Source organism: Podarcis pityusensis, assembly GCF_964106645.2.
Source record: "Podarcis pityusensis genome assembly, chromosome: 11".
Classification (NCBI taxonomy): domain Eukaryota; kingdom Metazoa; phylum Chordata; class Lepidosauria; order Squamata; family Lacertidae; genus Podarcis; species Podarcis pityusensis.
The window spans coordinates 16,949,919-16,966,698 of NC_138036.1; the positions used below are offsets into that span (position 1 = coordinate 16,949,919).

The 16,780-nt window shown below is 43.5% G+C and overlaps 1 protein-coding gene across 2 annotated transcripts; it reads left to right on the forward strand.

Annotated features, from left to right (window-relative positions):
* The first annotated feature begins 882 nt into the window (after positions 1 to 882).
* On the forward strand, positions 883 to 15,665 carry SKP2 (S-phase kinase associated protein 2). 2 transcript variants are annotated; one of them, XM_080973497.1, is made up of 10 exons: positions 883 to 1,165; positions 3,829 to 4,079; positions 4,550 to 4,658; positions 5,142 to 5,285; positions 6,440 to 6,574; positions 7,820 to 7,918; positions 11,328 to 11,455; positions 11,999 to 12,050; positions 13,463 to 13,570; positions 15,142 to 15,665. In XM_080973497.1, the coding sequence occupies exons 1-10, from the start codon at positions 1,158 to 1,160 to the stop codon at positions 15,353 to 15,355; spliced, it is 1,248 nt and encodes a 415-aa protein (XP_080829623.1). In that variant the 5' UTR covers positions 883 to 1,157; the 3' UTR covers positions 15,356 to 15,665. The 2 variants fall into 2 exon arrangements, with proteins under 2 accessions (XP_080829623.1, XP_080829624.1); XM_080973498.1 differs by having other exon boundaries at positions 946 to 1,165; positions 4,547 to 4,658.
* Positions 15,666 to 16,780: the final 1,115 nt, after the last annotated feature.

Sequence of the window (16,780 nt, forward strand, 5' to 3'; positions counted from 1 at the left end):
GTTCGGTTATGTAATAGGACTATAATGCCCAGGAGCCATCGCGAAAGCTGTTATTGTTGATGCCGTACCTATTTGTATTTGTTTTACTACGGCTGCAGCAGCCCTAAGCACGCTTACTTGATTGTAAGCCCCATCTGAAGTGAACGTGGCTTGCTTGTAAGGTGTGCAGAGGGTGGCCATATGTCATAGATGCTTGAGTTGACATTCCAGCATTGCAGGGGGTTGGACTAGATGACCCTTCCAACTTTACAGATCTAGGATTGCACTGTGAGGCTGCAATCCTATGCGCATTTAACCTGGCAGGAAGCCTTGCGTGACATGCATGGGAGACTATTGCTTGCTTTCAAGCTGAATGCCAAAAGTGCATCTTCAGCAAAAGCTAAAGATCTGTGTGGCAAGAGCATGTTGTTGTTGTTTAGTCGTTTAGTCGTGTCCGACTCTTCGTGACCCCCTGGACCAGAGCACGCCAGGCACTCCTGTCTTCCACTGCCTCCTGCAGTTTGGTCAAACTCATGCTGGTAGCTTCGAGAACACTGTCCAACCATCTCGTCCTCTGTCGTCCCCTTCTCCTTGTGCCCTCCATCTTTCCCAACAGCAGGGTCTTTTCCAGGGAGTCTTCTCTTCTCATGAGGTGGCCAAAGTATTGGAGCCTCAGTTTCAGGATCTGTCCTTCCAGTGAGCACTCAGGGCTGATTTCCTTCAGAATGGATAGGTTTGATCTTCTTGCAGTCCATGGGACCCTCAAGAGTCTCCTCCAGCACCATAATTCAAATGCATCAATTCTTCGTGGCAAGAGCATATTTATATTTATATTCAAAAAAACCATGTCTTATTGTTGCTGGGGAGCAGGGACGCATATGGCAGCCCATTGGTTTTGTTTGTTTAACGTTTTAACAGATAGCAAAGCAGAATGCGTTTCAAAGCGCTTTCCACCGCAAGGTACTACAACTCCCAGAAATCATTGCGGCAGCCGGGAGAACGTTGGCCCGGGCGGGTCGAGCGCGCGAGCTTCTGTTGCTGAGATTTCCGGAGCTGCCGGGGACCTGGGCTTTGCTGCGATCGGTGTTGCAACCGGCACTGCAGCGCAAGGCGCGGGAGCCAGGAAAGTGGAGGGATCGGGGATCCCAGCTCTCGGTGCATCTTCGCGTCCGAGCGCCATGCACAGGTAAAGGGCGGCTAGGTAGGGGAGCGGATGCAGAGAAATATCAAGGGCGAGCGGATCCCGCCGAAAGCTTAAGGCAGCTTGCGCGCGCTTTTGCCTTTCCTTCCTCCGCTAGGTTCTTCCAGTTAAAGGCTGCAGCCGTCCACACACAGGGTAGAGTAGTCCAGCTGCAAAGAGTAAGCCTGTGCCCATAGGATGGGGCTGCAATTCATTTGCGGATTGCACCATCCCGCCCACACTCTGCTATTTCTGTAAACACGTTAGCTTCTCTAGATTGATAGCATCCATAAACATCCCTGTTTAAAGTCCTGTCATTCTCTGCAGTCTGCAAGTGCACAAAAGCTAGACTGCGTAGAGTGCTACTGGTCACACTTCAGAGCTGTTGCATTGCCACTGAGTGCCAAAGCTTGGTCAGGTTTTTAGAAAACAACAACAATAAATGTTTATCTGTACCTAAAGCTTAATGGTTGTGTGGCTGCTCTGTATGCTTTCCTTCTCCCCTTTTCTTACACACCAGTGGAAAATGTGCATATGGGAATCTGCTCAGCAAAATAATAATAATTAGGAACAGATTGTGGGGGACCCTCTAAACCCTAGAAATTACGGTAATAAATGGTAGGATTTTAATGATTTGGGATTTGAAGGGAGAAATCTAAACTGCAAAGGAATACCTAAGCTAACTCATGCAAAACAACTTGGCCAAGCTAGGGCCATTAAGAAACAATACAAGGCTATTGAGGGCCATTGGCAATGCAAGAGAACTGCCCTCCCCCCTGCCCTGAGTTGTGAAGGGGGGGCTGGAAGGTTGCCAGGGTTACTGTGTGTTTGAGGTGACAGGGAAAAGGGAGCAAGTGGTTCTGGGAAGAAGGCTGGGGTCCATGTTGGGCAGGCTGGCTGCAGGCTGGCTTGGAGAGATGCCTTGGCTTGGTCTCCAGGGCTGCACTGCTGTGGGGTACAAGCCTCTCTTGAAATAACCATGCTGTAAGATCTGGACTCCCTCCATGCAGACTGAAGGTATAAATAGGTGAATAAACCATATTTCTTAAAGCTACAACAGTCTCTGCCGTATCTCAGTTCTCCAAAGGACCACGAACCCTGGGTGAGTGTCTGGAACCCCATGGGCTCTTGCCACCGCGAGGCACCCGACTTTTGTAACAATACAAAAATACTTTGTGTGTGTGTCAGAGGCCTCAGAACACCTGTCTAAGGTGTCTGTGCAGTAGCTGTATGCACAAACCCTTGATTCCATTTCTTCAGGGACTACATGTTATGGGGATCGTGCATACATGTATGTTGGTGTGTGCTGTCATATGTTACCTCCTGTGTGAAATGAAATGGATGTTCTCATGCACTCAGGCCTACTGCATAATTGCATGGGATGCTATTTTATACTGAGTCATCCCTTTTAGCCTCTACTGCATGGGTAGGCAAACTAAGGCCGGGGGCCAGATCCAGCCCAATTGCCTTCTAAATCCGGCCTGTGGACGGTCTGGGAACCAGCGTGTTTTTACATGAGTAGAATGTGTCCTTTTATTTAAAATGCACCTCTGGATTATTTGTGGGACCTGCCTTGTGTTTTTACATGAGCAGAATTGGTGTTTTTATTTAAAATGCCTCTCTGAGTTATTTGTGGGGCATAGGAATTCGTTCATATGTTTTTTCATAATATAGTCCTGCCCCCCCCCCAAGGTCTGAGGGACAGTGGACTGGCCCCCTGCTGAAAAAGTTTGCTGACCCCTGCTCAGCTGCAACAGGCAGCAATTCTCCAAAGTTCTCAAACACAAGCTTTTCTCAGTCCTGTGTCCTGAAGTCCCCTTAGCTGGAGATGCCAGGGTTTGAACTCAGAAACATCCAGGGTTAAAGACCATATTGCACCACTAACACATCCCTCCCTCATCCATCTATGAGTTCTGTCCAGCAACTCAGTCAATGCAAGGGCTGTTCTTGAGACATGTGAAACAAGTCATCAAAAGGCAAAAAGGGTGATTCCCTCCTATTCAAAGCAAGTCCAACTATTGACTTGCTAGCTGAATGCCATATTGTGCAGTATTCAATGGGTTTGTTTTTGGGTGTGTTTTTGGTGAGCAGGCAGCCTAACAGTTTTTCAGGCTGTCTAGGACATGTGTAAACGACCTGTCTAGTTTCATACAGTTCTAAAAAATGGATCCCTATTATCTGCTCCCACCACCATCTCGGCCAGTCCCTCTGGTACACCCAGTTTGCACAAGCAGTAAAGTCCTCATTGCCATATTTTGAAGAGCAAAAAAGAGGATGCTATGATGACTCATTTTAAATACCCCTACTATATGTAGGCTATAGAAGCTGTGATATATTGTTGAGGGGGGCAGGAGAAGAGAAGAGGAAAGCAAGTCTTTAGTCATCAGTTATGTCTGCGTCTCATGCCGAAAGAGAAGACATATCCTAGAAAATTACGATTAATTTGACCACCATGGCTGGAATATTTGACCACCATGGCTGGAATGTGTGACCACTAGCCTCCAGGAGAAGACCACATTTCCCTTTCATGCAATTTTAGAAAACTATAATTTCAGAGGCTATCTCTATAGTTCCTTTTTCTGCCTGTGTTGACATGTCTGCTGAATTGCAACCATGGCTTGATACTAAGAGTGTGTCAATCTGTGTCTGGGCCTTTTTATTTCTTGCAGGAGACATCTCCAGGAAATTCCAGATTCAGGCAGCAACGTCAGCGCTGGTTTCACATGGGGATGGGATCCCAGCAAGACTTCGGAGCTGCTCTCGGGCATGGGAGTGTCTGTTCTTAAGGATAAGCTAGGCAACGAGAACACCCCCCAGGAACTGCTCATGTGCGTGGGACCACCCGCAAAACGGCAGAAAGTGAAGGAAAAGGAATTTACTATTGCCCGCAGACCTAGGCTGCTTCGAGAGGCAGGAGCAGGTAAAATGCGATAACAACAATACATATTCAAGATATAGCTAATTGGTAATGTTAAAGATTAAATGGATGCAAACCTTGCTAAATAAATAAAAGAAGTTGTTCTCTATTTTGTTAATTGCAATACATCTAATGTTTTAATTATTTAATTATTAAGTATGTGTTTTTATTATTGTTAAAGGAAGATTTTATATTATTTTATGTCAACTGCTTTTGATTAAGCAGCATATAAATCTTGTTAAATAAATACATTTACAGAGCCCTTGGGTGTGTGTGTGTGTGTGTGTGTGTGTATGTGTATACATATATATATATATATATATATATAGGCTAAGGAGTGTAGGAGAACTTCACAGTTTGTGTGTTTTAACAGTATGAAATGGCTTTATTTTAAAGCTTTTAGCCTTAATAACAGTGTCCCCATTTACATTTTATGTATGGTATCTGTTTTCCCAAACTTCTGCACACAGGAGTCTCTTGGGATTCATTGCCTGATGAACTGCTTCTGGGAATTTTCTCCTATCTGTCCTTGACTGATCTGCTGAAAGTTTCACAGGTTTGCCGGAGGTGGCATCGCCTTTCGTAAGTGCTGGCTGAATACTTAACTCGTATTATTTATTTTTGAATTTATGCCCCAACTTTCTAATAATAATAATAATACACAAGTCAGTAGAGAGTGACTGACTGGGATTGCTGCTAGCCAGTAGGGAATGCTTGCAGGGGCTGAGACCCAAGAATATCTGTTGGACCGCAAGTTCCTCATCTCTGCTTTAGTGCATGAAAGAGGGCGTGGTCAGTATGCAAACAAAAACTCTAGAACTCAGCCAGAATGGGAGAGCAGTGATCTACTTCCATCAGAAGTTTTAAGCAGTGAAGAGGAAGCCAGAGCTTTGCTATCAGAATTAGGCTGCAATCCTTAAACTAGGGAGTGAACCCCAATAGACACAACGAGGCTCAACTTCTGAGTAAATATGAAGAGGATGCTGTTTCAAGAGCTTGCTAATGGCAACACCTGCTGAAGCTTCCAGTTTGTTTTCTAACCACCCCACAATTTTCCTCCTTTAGGATTGACGAGTCACTCTGGCAGACTCTTGACCTCGCAGGAAAGAATCTGCGGCCAGGTGTGATTGGCCATCTGCTGCCATTGGGTATAACTGCCTTCCGTTGTCCAAGGTCCTGTGTTGGCAACCCTTTGTTCAAAACAAGCAGGTAATACTGTTCCAAATCCTCCTTTTTTCCCATTTTCTTGCCTTGTATTCAGGCCTGTGCTACCTACTCTCTTGCAAAATAATAATAATCATCATCATCATCTTTTATTTATACCCTGCCCTCCCCAGCCAAGACCGGGCTCAGGGCAGCTAACACCAAATATAAAACAATTGATTGAAATACAACTTAAAAAACAAGATTAAAATACAACATTAAAATGCAGCCTCATTTCAGCAGAAACTCAAAAACTTTTTTGGGGATGAAAACGTCAAGTCTTCACCAAGGCTAACTATCCAGACTGGTCCTACGTGGGCCAGAAAAAAGCCAGGGAAGTCCCCAAGTAGGAGTTCCGTCACAGAAGGAAAAAGGAAAAAAGAAAGAGGGGGAGGGGATCAAGTTAATTCCAAGCCAAAAGCCAGGCAGAACAACTCTGTCTTACAGGCCCTGCGGAAAGAAATCAGATCCTGCAGGGCCCTGGTCTCATGAGACAGAGCGTTCCACCAGGCCAGAGCCAGTGTTGAAAAGGCCCTGGCTCTGGTTGAGGCTAATCTGACTTCCTTAGGGCCCAGGACCACTAGGGTGTTGCTATTTATGGACCTTAAGGTCCTCCGTGGGGCATACTGGGAGAGGCGGTCCCGAAGGTACAAGGGTCCTAGGCTATAATAGCATAAAACCATGATAGTAGTTATATTCCACTACACCGGGAGCCTTAAGAGAGCTTGTCTACATTTTGACACTGAGAACCAGTGTAGCATTTTGTGTTGGATGAGATAGTGACTGGCCCAAGGCCACCAGGGAGCTTCATGGACTGTTTGAATCTCCCTGGCCTTTGTCCCAAACTCTGACTACTGCACTACATTAATTGATGTTTCTAGATTAATGGTATTTCAATATTAATATGCATTAGCTTGTTGGGTGGCTCATTTTGAATCTTTTCATTGTGGACCCACATTGCTTTATGCAGCAAAATGAGCTAGTGAAGGCTTGAGATCAGGATTCTGTATTCTACCGAGAAGAATACACCACTTCAGATTGCAAAGAGTGTGTGTGTGTGTGTGTGTGTGTGTGTCTTCTTTTTTGATTATATTTTAAAATTGCATTCTAAAACTCATTTTGCTCTTCCCCATCTCCCTGCTTCTCCCTTTCTTTTGTAGACCTCTTCGGGTACAGCATCTAGACCTGTCGAATTGTACAATAAAAGTTGGAGATCTCCAAAGTATTCTGTGCAGGTGCCAGGAGCTACAGAACCTCAGCTTAGAAGGCCTTGAGCTTTCTGATGATATAATTAAGTGAGTGGGCAAAAAACCAATCTTTTAAACTTTTTGCACAAGTAGACCTTACCAAATAAATCTGTGCTCTTGGGATTGCTGCATTTTAGGCACACAAGAGTTAACAGATGAAAGCCCCAAAAGCCCAGGAAGCATACAAGAATGTAGACCAAAAAGAAGAAGAAATGTATTTCAAAGATGCTAAAACAATGGAATAGTTTATTGTTGAATGTACCCAACACATTTTGGCAATAATGGCTTATTGTCTCACTTGTGTACAGACTGATCCCAAAATCTGTGTTTCAAAAAATCTTGCAGGGCCAAAACCTTTCAAATTTTTGAAAAACAGGCTAAGCCAAGCTTGGGAAATTGTAGTTAGCTTAAACTATGGTTTGTTTAGGAGTTAGGATCAGAAACCATAGTTTAACCAAGAGTTCCTTTGAGGACATTCCCATCTCTTCCTCATTGTTGTGCCCCAGTAATGGAGGAGAGTGGAGAGCATGAGAGCTCAAAGCTCATAGTTCATTACTATAGCACTAAACTGCCTTATTTAGAAATCAACCAGTGTTTGCCTATATCACAGGTGGGCAACTGTTTCTCTGTTGAGCACTACATTCACTTAGGGATACTCTTTAGAAGGGGAGAAGTCAGAGCCAAAAGTGAATGGGGCAACCCTGTCTTTTCACCTGTTCCTTCCTCTGTACCCAGCAAGCTGCCAGGCCAGAGAAAGATCACACTCACAGATCTGAACTGCCAGCTTGCAGAGGGCTTTGGAAATATTCTGGCTTCAGAACATTGTAAAAAAGGTAAAGGGACCCCTGACCATTAGGTCCAGTCGTGGCCGACTCTGGGGTTGCGGCGCTCATCTCGCTTTATTGGCCGAGGGAGCCGGCCTACAGCTTCCAGGTCATGTGGCCAGCATGACTGAGCCGCTTCTGGCGAACCAGAGCAGCGCACGGAAACACCGTTTACCTTCCCACCGGAGCGGTACCTATTTATCTACTTGCACTTTAACATACTTTTGAACTGCTAGGTTGGCAGGAGCAGGGACCGAGCAACGGGAGCTCACGATTCGAACCACCAACCTTCTGATCAGAACATTGTAGTTAATGCTTTAAAATGTTTCCATGTGAAGGAGTGCAGTGTGGACATTGGAAGGTATATCATCAGCCTCTTGCAGTTTTCCCTACTGCTCCTGCAGTTGCTGGTGTGGTGACTGGCTTTGTGCACAGGCAGTTTAATGTCTTATTTCTTCTCACCTTTCAGAAATATAGCACACAACCCCTGTTTGGTGCGACTAAACCTGTCTGGATGCTCTGGGTTCTCTGCAGAAGCCTTGGAGACAATGCTGGACAGTTGCCCCAGGTAGTAAAAGTTCATTGACTTATGCAAGAAGCAACAGTAGATTTAGCACTGGCACGATGCAGACAAACCGGATATTGCAGAAACTCTTTTTTTTTTTTTTTTTAAATAATCTTTATTAAATTTTCAAAAGGTTACAAGAAGCAAAACAGAAACACAAAAGAAAACACACAAAAAAAACAACATAAAAGATTCCACCTTTTAGATCTCATTTTCAATTACTTCTTTTCAAGACTTCCCCACGCCTCCCCTTATTGTATTCCAACTCCAATTGTTTGTTCAAACAAGTTTTTATCCTTAATGTCCTAATCATAATTTGTTAGTTTACTTAACCATCATTTGTTAATATGATTCTTTATAATAAGTTTAGACCTTAATTCATTATTATCCATCAATTTAATTTGTTTAACAGTTTTTAAGATATATACCTTAATCATATATAAAAAAAGAAAAAAGAAATATAGCAACAAATAAAAAGATACCTTTCCTAAGATTGTCCCTGGTTCCCATCCACAGATTCCCCATTCTTATAATAATAAAGAACATATAAATTTACACTACAAAGTAAAAATCAAACCCCCTTTGGACTCCTAAACCCCACCCTTCTCTTCCCGGTTTCAATCCCAAATCAAAGTCCAATTAGTCCATCTTTTTAGCCTGGTGACCTTACGTCCGAGGCTCTCGAATCTCTCTCAGTCCCTTTCAACCGGCTTCTTCGAAGATCTTTCATATTGGACACCCCAAATCGAAGAGATACCTTCTCAATGCTGACCATATTTCTTCCAGCCAGGCCTACTTGTTTAAAGGTGGAGCTCCAACTCTGTTTCTTAAGTCTATATGTCCCAAATAGTCCAGTTTTCATCTTAGTCACGTTCGAATTCTTCTTAGCAGGTCTCCGGCTCTCTTTCATCTTCTGTAACTTTTCAACCATCCCTTCTTTCTGTTCCTCCTGTTCAGCTGATGTCTTAATCTTTGATTTCTTTTCTTGTCTAGCTGCCTGTGTTTTGAGCATCAAGTCCCTTTCCAGCTCAGTAAATATATTTTCTGTTAACTTCGGTTCTGTAGGACTTGTAGACAAAACATGGCCTTGCTCGATCCTCTCTTGCAGCTTTCCCATGAGAAAGGTAAGCTCTTGCAAATCGGCTCGTATTTCCCGACCTAGCTCCATTCTTGTAATATCCTAGAATCCCCTCTAGAGGGATTCTGGTTACTTAGTATTCTTTTCCCTTCCGATCCAAAAGTCAGATTTGTTTGTAACAGTCTTTCTTTACTTTCAATATTTTGTAGCAATATCACCGGTTAAAATTTAAACTTTGTTTTTCCTGTCTTTGACAGCTAGTTTGACAGCTGTCAAAAGTTCTCTAAATCCTCGCAGGCTCTTTTCACGGGTTACTCCCGGGCTTGAGAAAGGTGGTACTTAATCCAAACAATTAAACTCTTGTCCTCCGGCACTTTAACTTAGTCCAAATCTGTGGAATTTATATCTTTAATCCAATCACCACAATTCTTCTCACAACCTTAGCTGACAAATCCTTGCTTCAAACTGTTTACAATAAGGGGGAGGCGGACTTCCCTTTTTTTCACCTCCCTCACTCGTACCGAATCCAAAATCAAATTATTTGTAATCCAATTTCCAAATTACTCACAGGTTGTTGTTCTTGATTTTGAGTCCAAATTTTAGTAGGAAGAAGTCAGCGCTCTCCGACAAATGGCATGCGGCTTCGCTCGGCAGGGGAAGCAGAAGACTCACAGCACCACGCCACTCCCCGGCACCCGTTCTGTAGCCTTTAAAAAGGCTCCTTCACGCGTCGGGAGGGCGCTAACGGTGCCCGCCGAGTCACCATGTCCACGAGCTCCTATGCCCGTGGTTTTTGAGGGTCCCCGTGTCGCCGGCACGGCAAGACCCAGCCCCTGTCAAGCCGATTCCCTCCGGAGCTCGGAGGGAATCCGCCATTAGCCGATCGCGCTAACCCGGAAGTCCGGATATTGCAGAAACTCTTAACCAAGAAATCTGTTTTCACTCTGCTGTCGTTCTGCTGAGCCATAAAATGAGTGTTAAATAGTTTTGTGTATACAGTGGTACCTCGGGTTAAGTACTTAATTCGTTCCGGAGGCCCGTACTTAACCTGAAACTGTTCATAACCTGAAGCACCACTTTAGCTAATGGGGCCTCCTGCTGCCCCGCGCCGCCGGAGCACGATTTCTGTTCTCATCCTGAAGCAAAGTTCTTAACCTAAAGCACTATTTCTGGGTTAGCGGAGTCTGTAACCTGAAGCATATGGAACCTGAAGCGTATGTAACCTGAGGTACCACTGTAGACTGTTCTTGCTTATTTCTGCAAAGTTTTCTGCAAAATTTATTTCTGCAAATTAGTTTTTGCTCGACCTGTTTGTTCCTTTAAAGAAATCAGTTTTATTACAGGCCTTCAACATATAATACAATATAAACCAAACAAAGCTAACATCTAAAAAGAGCAGAATAATAAAAAGGAAAAGAGGACACCCACCCAACTTGTTTGCTCTGAATAGTCTTTTAAAGTCGACACTTAGTTCTGATTAGGCTTGTTCATTCACTTTCCTGGCAATGAACATTTCATCCACTTATTGGTAGGAACAAATTAGCCCATTTCTCTGTAAGCTTAAGAGCAAATGCAGCTTTAACATCTGGTATTACTGGGGCAAGAGGGATTCTCATTTGCCTTAACAACATGACAGTGTCTTGGAACATAGGAGGCAGCTTTATACATAGCCTGGCAGTTTATCCATCTAGATTAATGCTACCTACACTGACTGGCAGCAGCTGTCCAGAATATCAGACTGGTTTCCCCCCAACCTTCCTTGGAAATGTTGAGGCTTTGTCCTTCTGAAAGCTCACAAGCAGGACAGGAAAGTGATAGCCCTCTCCTTTTGTTTGTAAGCAACAATTTGGAGACATGCTGCCTTTGATCCTATAGGTGAAAAGCCATCCTGAATAATAGCCCTTGACAACTTTCTCTTCCGTGAATTTGTCTCATGTCCTTTTGAAGCCATCAGATTAGTGGCCATCAACATGTCTTATGACAGTGAATTGTGTACCTTCATTATGTGTGGGGAACACTTTCTATCGATAAACTTTGTTGTATAAACCTGGGTGTGTATTTTTTTTAAAAAAGTTAGTTAAGATTTCCATTTATATCGTGTTTGGGTTTTTGTTTCTTTCCGGCACCTAGAAAATGGATAGTGAAGCTGTGTCCCTCCAGTCTTTTTCTAGATTACAATTTCCACCATCCCTGACCATTGGCATTGCTGGCTGGGCCTGATGGGAGTTGGGAGTCCAGAACATCTATCTGGAAGGCCACAAACCCCCCACCATAATAAACAAATAATAAATGAACATGTGCCTTGAAAGTAATGTTTTCTCAACTTGTACACAGGTTGGAAGAGCTGAACTTGGCCTGGTGTGACTTCACAGTTGATCACGTGAAAGCAGCAGTCAGCCACATTTCTCCAACGGTAACACAGCTGAACCTCAGTGGATACAGACAGAATCTACTGATGCCAGGTGAGAGGCCAATTTCGGCTTGAAACCAGCTAGCTCAAGTAACCTACCATCCATACTTGGAAGCCTGCTGTGCGAATAACTCTAGTCTTCTATTACAGTAATTTTTAGGAATGAAGCAAACTTGCAAGAAGGAACGTTTTAAGATACCGTATTTTTTGCTCTATAAGACTCACTTTTTTCCCTCCTAAAAAGTAAGGGGAAATGTGTGTGTGTCTTATGGAGCGAATGCAGGCTGCGCAGCTATCACAGAAGCCAGAACAGCAAGAGGGATTGCTGCTTTCACTGCGCAGCGATCCCTCTTGCTGTTCTGGCTTCTGAGATTCAGAATATTATTTTTCTTGTTTTCCTCCTCCAAAAACTAGGTGCGTCTTGTGGTCTGGTGCGTCTTATAGAGCGAAAAATACGGTAATATGAAATGTATGCCTACAGCTGCAGGAATGAGAGTATTGAAATGCGTAACTTTAAGGCATTTTTATCTCTAGGCAAAAACTGTACTGCCTGTGGCCGTGTGATGACCAGATTGCATTTGACTTTTCATTTCAGATATCAAAACATTAACTGAGAGGTGTTCCAGTCTAGTCCATTTAGATTTAAGGTAAGAATTTGAGTGTTAACAACACACACACACCCCGCCCCATAGTTGTGTCTCTGAAGTCCAGTTCTAAGGAATAAATCAAGGTCATCAACACAAGGATTCCTGCTAGTGCAATGGGACTTTCCTGTGCCCTCCCCAAATTTGCTCCAGAGAGTTGGGGGAACCCATAGAACAAATTTATGGGTTATGCAGTGGGCGGAGGGGGAGAATGTTCCACTGTGCAAAAGTAGAAACCATTGCACCAACAGAATGTTTACATAGCGCTACTTTCGCTACAGCCCAATAGTACTACAGTCGTACCTTGGATCTCGAACGCCTTGCAGCTCAAATGTTTTGGCTCCTGGACGCCGCAAACCCGGAAGTGAGTGTTCTGGTTTGCGAACGTTTTTTGAAAGCCTAACGTCCGACGCAGCTTCTGATTGAGTGCAGGAAGCTGTGCCTTGGTTGTCGAACATTTTTGGAAGTTGAATGGGCTTCCGGAACGGATTCCATTCAACAACCAAGGTACGACTGTATTTTGAATCAAATCATGTACCAAGTCTGAGTAGCAGAGCAGGCTAAGGGCTGCATGGACTTGGGGTTCAACCCATAATGGTCTATATGTCAAAGTGGGTGTGCACATTTAAAATAACATTCTGTTTTGAAAGTGACAGATCAGGGGGTTTCAGCTGTCCAGATTTACAGCAGGGGACTCATGGGGAGTGATCAGTAAAAACCTGTTTTCCCAAAATTAATTTTCTTTTTTTAAAAAAAGGAATGGACAGATTTGTGAGGCCACAAAAAAACACTTTGGCATCGCAGGAGGGGAAGGGAAGCATGTTTCCTGCTTGGCAGGGGGTTGGACTCGATGGCCCTTGTGGTCTCTTCCAACTCTATGATTCTATTCTATTCTATGATTCTATGAAATGCCTGCAAGTTCCTGTGTGAGATTGGGAGGGGTGGTCAACGCAACTGTTTCTAAGCAGGCAGCGAGGGCCAGTCTTGCTGCTCAAAGCAACTGTGGAGCCTCTCTTCTCCAAAGGAAATCTCCTATTTCCATCATCTACCCAAAATCTGCATGAGTGCATACACAGCGTGAGGAACTTTTAAATGGGGATTATTTTGGATGTAGTAAGTGTCTTCTTGTGATGCCCACTTGCTCCAAGCCACCTTTTAGATGGATGAGAGGTTGCCCTTTAGTGACAGAGTGCCCTCCATAAAACGTCAGCTCCCATAGACCTCCCTTCTTCCAAGCAGTCTCCATAAATTCAGTTTCTGTACAGAGTCTGGCTATAAAAGTACTTGGGATAACTGGAAACTAGTCTGCAAAACTATGATTGTGCTAAATATGTTCCTTTATTATTCTACTAACCTGCCAGGCTTATATATGCAGAGGTTGGCGTTCTTAAATCAGTTGCTGTTTTTCATTACAGTGACAGTGTTATGTTGAAGCCGGATTGCTTTCAGTATTTCCACCATCTGGCATCTCTTGAACACCTGGGTCTTAGTCGATGCTATCAGATACCTCCTGCAGCCCTACTGTGAGTAATGTTAACTACTTCAAGTCAATAAAAGCAGAAGGTGTTATTCAACTTGAGTATACCTAGTGAAAATAGTCTGCTCCAGTCTTCAAGCGGTGTGAGGGTCACTCCACTATGTACTAGACCTTCTGCATGAAAGATAGCAAACATGGACTGCAACTCCTTATCAGCCCCAGCCAGTTTGATCAATGGTCAAGGATGGGAACTGTAGTCCAACGTCTTAAATTAGATACCCCTGTTTCAGAGTCTGATGTGGCGTTGTGAGTAGGATCACGTGTGCCTCTGTGCAACCCCAATTCCCAGGTATCCATCCTTTCATGCAAGCCATATCTGCTCCCCACCCCCCACAATATTTGCGCTCTCTCTTCCTACTAGCTTATCAGGGACATTTCACCATTGAAAGGCCTGCTCATCACCTTAAATCTTTGCTGCCAACGTTTATTTCCTAGCCTGTTGCACCAACACCTTCTCCTGAGTTGTTTTATATCTTAAATCTGAGTAGATGTATAAGACTGTGTTATTAAGGAACATGTAACAAGTTAATTGGGACGCGGGTGGCGCTGTGGGTTAAACCACAGAGCCTAGGACTTGCTGATCAGAAGGTCGGCGGTTCGAATCCCCACAACGGGTTGCTTGGTCCCTGCAACCTAGCAGTTCGAAAGCACGTCAAAGTGCAAGTAGATAAATAGGTACCCTCCAGCGGGAAGGTAAAGGGCGTTTCCGTGTGCTGCTCTGGTTCGCCAGAAGCGGCTTAGTCATGCTGGCCACATGACCCGGAAGCTGTAGGCCGGCTCCCTCGGCCAATAAAGCGAGATGAGCGCCGCAACCCCAGAGTCGGCCACGACTGGACCTAATGGTCAGGGGTCCCTTTACCTTTACCTAACATGTTAATAAAAGGGTGTCCATAGGCCTGTTATGAGTGCGTAAGTGCGTTTTGTCATTATTTAGTATAGTGGAACCCAGTTCTCATTGGCATGTCATCCTCCAAATGTCCACTTCGTTAGCAAAGCCCAAACCACAAGGTACATATTCATCAGTTTGCATGCCTTGTAATGTTGTTCGACAGATGGATGTTGGAGTTTCTGTAGCTTTGCTAACCTGTGAACCGCCTCCTGTTATGTGGCAACCAGATATCTCAGTTTCTGCCTAAGGGGTTTCTTGTTCATTTTAAGAGGGGAAGAGAATGAATATTCATCTCTCAGTAACATATATATTAACCAAGCTGTTTACAAGGAATGGGGATGCTGCAGAGCAGGGTGGGTTTGGGGTATCTTGCCATCCTCCAGTCTTTCTTTGTTTGGCACAGTATGACATGTGCTGCTGTACCCTTAATCCAACCCCCAAGATCACAAACTCCAGAAACACTGCAAAGCATTTGCTTGGGCGAGAACCCCCTTCTCATGCAACCCATTCTGTCATCTGGTAGTAAAATGGACCTTAGGCAAGGATGGTTAGGGGCACAGCCTTTGCTGTATGGCTCATGCTGCTACTCTGTATTTCAGATCTGACAAATTGCATTATCCAGTTCCCTGTGGTTCTATTCACTTAACTTTCCTCTTTTTTTGTTGTAGTGAACTTGGTGACATAGCCACACTCAAAACACTCCAGGTTTTTGGAATAGTGATTGCCAGCTCCCTTCAACTCTTGAAGGCAACACTTCCTCGCCTAAAGATCAACGTCTCCCATTTTACACCTATTGCAAGGCCCACCGTTGGCTGTAAAAGGAACGAACAGATTTGGGGAATCCAATGCAGACTGAGCTTGAAAAGTCCAGCTGGTTTTTAAAATGGCTTGAAAGACATTTTTAGCTACTACCAAGAGCTGTGATGCATCCTTGAAGGACGGTCGAGTTCATAGGTTGTGTTTTAATCTTGTTTTATTTTGTGACACGCGCTGCAGTCCACAACTTTCTAACTGGACTTAAATCAGTTTGTGTGCAAGCGCTGTCAATCATACTTCTGCTGAACTGTATTAAAAACCTGCTAATTATGTACAAATAGTTGACATTAAGCAACATGAACCCCATGCTTTTCGAAACACTATTGAAAAACAAGCTAAGTGTGATTTTTAAATATTAAAAGGCTCAAAAATTTTATATACTGTTTCAGCTCTGTAGCTAAACTACTCCTGTGGCAATCTATCAATGGTCTCACACACAACTGCACTCTTGTAAGAAGGTGGCTTCAAGTTCTTGGAACTACCATCTTCAGAGGTTCTCCCCTCTTTTCTGGTTGAGATGATATATTGATCTGAGCTAGAGAATATTTGGAGGGAGTGGGGGTAGTCTGTAGTTCTAACTGGCACTAGCATTTCTTACTGTGTTCAACCTTTTTCTCTGTGTGGAAAGTTAACTGAAGCCAACTTTGGAGAACTGTGCACACAATCCCAATATAGTCTTAGGTGAAAGAATAGCAGGCTCTGTTAAATAAAATAAAATAAAATGGAAAGTAATGATGGAAGGCCTTTAAAACTATGTGAGATGAAACTTTACTGGCAATAATCTGAATATGTACTTTGAAGTTTGTGCTTGGAATAAGGCATTTAAGCTGAACTCTTTTATTCAAAGCACCACTGAGATTTATGTTGCTCACTCCTCACTCATCCTTTGAAGTGTAATAGCTGTCAAATAGCCAACACTACTGCTCTTCTTTCTTAAGAGAGAGGAGTTAGTGCTGTGTTCACTCTTCATATGCTTTATAATTCCTCAGAATGTGTTTATCTGTTTCCTAAATTCACAGATACACTGAGGCTATTTAAATCTTAGTCAGTGTTCAGTGATGGCAGTTGAACATCACATCATAGAAGAAAAAATCTTCCACAATTGCACAGATATGTGGCTGCTCTCTTTCCCTGCCTCCAAAATGAATAACGAAGATGTGGGAGGTAAAACTGAAAAGCAGTGGGCAGTGTTAGCATTTTCTTTAAGATCTATTTGTTCTCCCCAATCTAGACCAATCTGTGTAGAATACTTTTAATTGTATACTTTATACTGACAATTGATGAAGAATCACTATGGGGTGGTTTTTCCCCCACTAGTAGCACTGACAAGTACATAATTTCAGTAGTAAAAGCAACTTTCACATTTAAGATGGTGCTATTGGGATTCATAAGGAACTGCATAGGTTTGTGTTTTTACCTTGTATTTTCATGTGAACTGCTCTGAAATTTACAGATGAAGGACAGTATTCTATCTATATCTACATCTGTATC